At 55.3% G+C, this 4,556-nt stretch overlaps 1 protein-coding gene across 1 annotated transcript; it reads left to right on the forward strand.

Annotated features, from left to right (window-relative positions):
- The first annotated feature begins 1,467 nt into the window (after nucleotides 1-1,467).
- Nucleotides 1,468-4,255, forward strand: INSM1 (INSM transcriptional repressor 1). The gene is given in 2 exon segments (XM_075063464.1): nucleotides 1,468-2,758; nucleotides 2,761-4,255. Coding segments are annotated over 2 exon segments (1,506 nt in total). The 5' UTR covers nucleotides 1,468-1,732; the 3' UTR covers nucleotides 3,241-4,255.
- Nucleotides 4,256-4,556: the final 301 nt, after the last annotated feature.

Below are 4,556 nucleotides of genomic sequence, written 5' to 3' on the forward strand. Positions count from 1 at the left end.
GGGTTTTGTTTGTTTTTTCGCTCTTATGACTTTTGCTGGCGGAGGGGGATGGGGGGAGCATCTTGTGCTGTTGCAGCCGCTGCCTTGTCTTGGACAGATTTCTCTTCCCCCCGCCCCAGCCCCGCAGCACGCGTCTCTTTCTCGTCCAGATTGGCCGCGGGTCGCATTCAATAGAAAGAGGTTAATTTCCTTCACAAAGGTGAAGGGGGTGAGGCTTTGGGAAGCTACTGTGCAGAGACAGACAGACCCTTTCTTTATTTTTTAGCTACTTGATTAGACCCCTTGATTTAGCATCTGATGTCAAACAGCAGACAAAATGCACCAACTGAATTAAAATGCATGAGGCCGCAAAGAATCATGTAAAAGAAGTTTGTCCGACTGAAGAACAAATTATATATATGTGATACACTAGAAATGCGGTAGAATTTTAATAAATAACACTGAGGTTGACACACTGTACTAAGTGGTGGTGGCTTCATTTACCGGAATGAGCAATTGTGTTTTCAGTAACTTAACAAAAGTTTTTTTTTCTTTTGTAATTAAAGCTCCCCCTCCCTCAAAAAAGTCAGCCCCTCACCAGCGCCCAATCTCTTCAGCTCCAAAATACAACAAATCAACAATTTGCTTTGCTGATAAAGTGTTTATTTAAGGTCAGAAGTTTTCGAAGAGATTCTGGACAAGGTAGTGCCAAATTTTATGAGCGCTTCAGACTAGAATAACCAGCTTTTAAACCCTTAAAGTATCCGCTGCTAATCAAAATACCAGCATGTATGTTTCTCCTCGAAATGGCTTCCCATCACTTCCTGAGGACTCTTCCTTACCAGTATATTTAACATCCTGATTTTCAGACTCCAGTGGCAATCTCCTAAAATGTTTTGTTTGCAATTACTCCCTTCCCCCATCCCAGCACCATTTCAGCATTTCCTTAGGGGGTGGGAGCTTTTAAGCAATTCAGAATCTACATTTTCTTTCTCTGTCCCCCTCCTCCCCGCCGTCTCCAGTTTGCATATTGAACCCTCCTGACATATTTCTGACCATTCTTCTCCTTTGTTGCTATTTTGCTCCAGAACCGCGGGTAATCCCCCCGATTTGAGATGCTGCTTATTGTCATGCTGATGGACATTTCCATTTGGCAGATCTGTGCCCCCCGGAGGAGACACACAAAGGCCAGGCACGTGTGCCTTCCTATAGAAAGCCATCAGACCGTGAAAAGAGGAGGGGCCAGGCGTGTGCCTTTAGCCGGGAGGGGCCAGAAGTAAATGGGAGGAAAGGGGGGGGGGGAAGAGAAAGGAAACTGAACGAGAGAAACCCCTCAGGTACATCTGCTATACCTAGCAAGCGACCCCGCTGTCCCTGCCCCTTTCTGCGAGCCTGCACCCTCCCACACTCCTCCAATCCATAGGAGCCGCAGGAAGCGCTGATTGGCTCGGGGATGGAGCAGGAGGCTCGAACAATGGCATCCTCTCCCCTTAAAAAGAGTGCAGCGATCCGGGCAGGGGCAGACAGGACCCATTTGCGGGGCGCCCACCAGACAACAAGTGCAAAGGGGGACCAGCAGCAGCGGCACGTCGGGGGTTTGTCCCTCTGCTGCTGAGCCCGGACTGGATGGCAGAAGTAGGCAGCAAAGCCTGAGTGAGGCAGCCGGCTGGAGCCAGACGCACAAGCCTTTTGCTGCGGATCCACGCCTCTTCTGCCGCCCCAAGTGCCTTCCCCGCCGGCCTAGCCGCCAAAGATGCCCCGGGGGTTCCTGGTGAAAAGGAACCGGAGGGCCACGCCGATCTCCTACCGGGTCCGCTGCGGCCAGGAGGGCGAGCCCGAGCTGCTGCTGTTCGCCGGTCGCCAGCAGCTCTGCTCACCACACCTCCCCTCCGCCGGCCTCGATCCGGCGGCCCCCACCGCGCCCCGGGAGCCGCCGCCGCTGCAGCCCCACAAGCCCATGCAGTTCGGCACCCCCGAGGCCGTGTGTCAGGCGCTGTACAGCCCCACCCGGCCCGTCAGCAAGGAGCACGAGAAGAAATCCTTGGAGCGCAGCTTCAACCTGGGCTCGCCGGTCTCCGCAGAGTCCTTCCCGACCCCGGCGGTGCCCAGCACCATGGACCCACTGCTCTTCGCCCCGGCCGAGCTCAAACTGTGGGCCTCCTCCTCCAGCCCCGCGGAGACCAGCGGCCCGCAGCGCAGCACCCAGAGGGACACCCACTGCAGCACCCAAAGGCCCCAAAGCGGCACCCCCTGCAGCGCCCAGGGCGTGCCCAGCAGCACCCACAGTGACACCCACTGCAGCATCCAGAGCGCCACTCTCTGCAGCGGCCAGGCGAGCGCCGGCACCCGCAGCCTGTCCGCCCTGCTGCCCGCCTCCTCCGCCCGCCCCCAGCCCAAGCGGCCCCCCGCCGGCTCGGAGCCCGGCAAGCACAAGCCCCCGGCCGCTAAGAAAGCCAAAGCCATCCGCAAGCTGAACTTCGAGGACGAGGTGACCACGTCGCCGGTGCTAGGGCTGAAGATCAAGGAAGGGCCGGTGGAGCCGCCCCGGGCGCGGGGAGCGGGCGGGCCGGGCCCGCGGCCGCTGGGCGAGTTCATCTGCCAGCTGTGCAAGGAGGAGTACGCCGACCCCTTCGCCCTGGCGCAGCACAAGTGCTCGCGCATCGTGCGCGTGGAGTACCGCTGCCCCGAGTGCGACAAGGTCTTCAGCTGCCCGGCCAACCTGGCCTCGCACCGCCGCTGGCACAAGCCGCGGCCGGACCCAGCGCCCCGCCGCCGCCCGCCAAGGCGCCGGAGGAACAGCCGCAGCCCAAGGAGGCCGGAGGCAGCAGCAGCGAGCGGGACACGCCCAGCCCCAGCAGCGCCGGCTGCGGCTCAGAGTCCGGCTCCGAGGAGGGGCTGTACGAGTGCCCCACCTGCGCCCGCCGGTTCCGCCGCCAGGCCTACCTCCGCAAGCACCTGCTGGGCCACGAGCCGGGGCCCGGTCCGGAGCGGACCAGCCCGGAGGAAAGCCCCAGCCCTGGCCCCGGCGCGCCGGCCGCTAGCGAGTGCCACCTGTGCCCGGTGTGCGGGGAAACCTTCCCCAGCAAGGGCGGCCAGGAGCGGCACCTGCGCCTGCTGCACTCGGCGCAGGTCTTCCCCTGCAAGTACTGCCCGGCCACCTTCTACAGCTCGCCCGGTCTCACCCGCCACATCAACAAGTGCCACCCCTCGGAGAACCGGCAGGTCATCCTGCTGCAGCTGCCCGTGCGCCCCGCCTGCTAGGCCGTGCCTTCGCCCGCTCCTGCCCTCTGGGGTGCAGCCTGGCCGCTGCCTCGGTCCGGCTTCGCCCTGAAGAGCCGAGCTCTCCAGCCCCCGGCTGCTGAGCCCCCCGCACCCCACTCCTCCTCCAGCGCCTGGTTTACTTATAGATGAAAACAAAGGGGTTGGGGGAGGGGGGAGTAATCATAAAATCCACTTGTGCCAGTGTCTCCTTGGTGGTGATTCCTCCGTCCTTGCTCCTGTAGCTCAGTCTCTGAAAAGCAGCCCCTCTTTGATCGCTAGCGGGATCAAGGTCCCCTTAGGAAGTCTCTCTGGTTTTCCTCTGCCCACATGTCTCTGTGTGCGTAGCCTAGGGGTTGGGTTGGTTGTTGGTTTTATTTTTTTTTAAGTCAATCTCGAAGAATAATGCCTTTATATTTCACAGGCTGTAAATTGAATTTACCACATGATTAGCTTTATTATGGCTTGTGAACTGCTGGAAGCTGGCTTTACACCCCCCTCCTTTTATGTGAACAAATAAAACTGCTTCATTTTGTTTTCTTTAGTATAGCCACAAATGCCTTGACTCTACTGTTGATGGTCTCCAGAAAATGCTGTAGAAACTGCCTTAAATATTACCTGCCAACTTTCTTTTTTTCGGTTGTTTGTCCCTAGCGAGGTAGAATCACGAGCTGACTATATGTATATGTTGATTTGAGTAATTGTTATTTATTCTTTATTTATTTATATTAATTATGAAGATTGATATTATTTGAAAGTGAATATTTTGATGCGCTTTCCCCCCCATGCCATTTCACTGTGCATTTTAGAAGAAGATCTTGTTCTAAAGGGATCTGCTAAAAGGTTTTAACTTTTCTACCTAGAATAACACACAATCTTGACCATTTTATCCTGCTCCAAGGGCGCAGACAGCCCTTGTGCAACCGACAGCTCTTACTTTTAGATGCAATCTCTTTTCTACACACATTATTTTCTTAACTGTTAGCTATTTATAGAATGCTTCAATAGAACTGTTTCAACTGTATAACTATTTACTATTCAAATAAAATATTTTCAAATTCAAATACACATCCTCTCATATTTCTCATTAATCAAAGCCTTCCTGCCTTTCTTTAACGAAGAATAATGTATCCATTTAAGCTTAAAAGAAGGAGGAGCTACTAGAGCCCTATACGGTATATACAATATCACTCTAGGGGTCATTTTCACAGCCCTCCTTGGAAGGCTAAAGCGTAGGCAGTCTATTTACACCTGCTCCTTCAGCTTTAAACCCACCATCTTCTCAATCGTGATTGCTTTGCGCGCGGCGTGGGAGACCA

Source organism: Chelonoidis abingdonii, chromosome 3, assembly GCF_003597395.2.
Source record: "Chelonoidis abingdonii isolate Lonesome George chromosome 3, CheloAbing_2.0, whole genome shotgun sequence".
Classification (NCBI taxonomy): domain Eukaryota; kingdom Metazoa; phylum Chordata; order Testudines; family Testudinidae; genus Chelonoidis; species Chelonoidis abingdonii.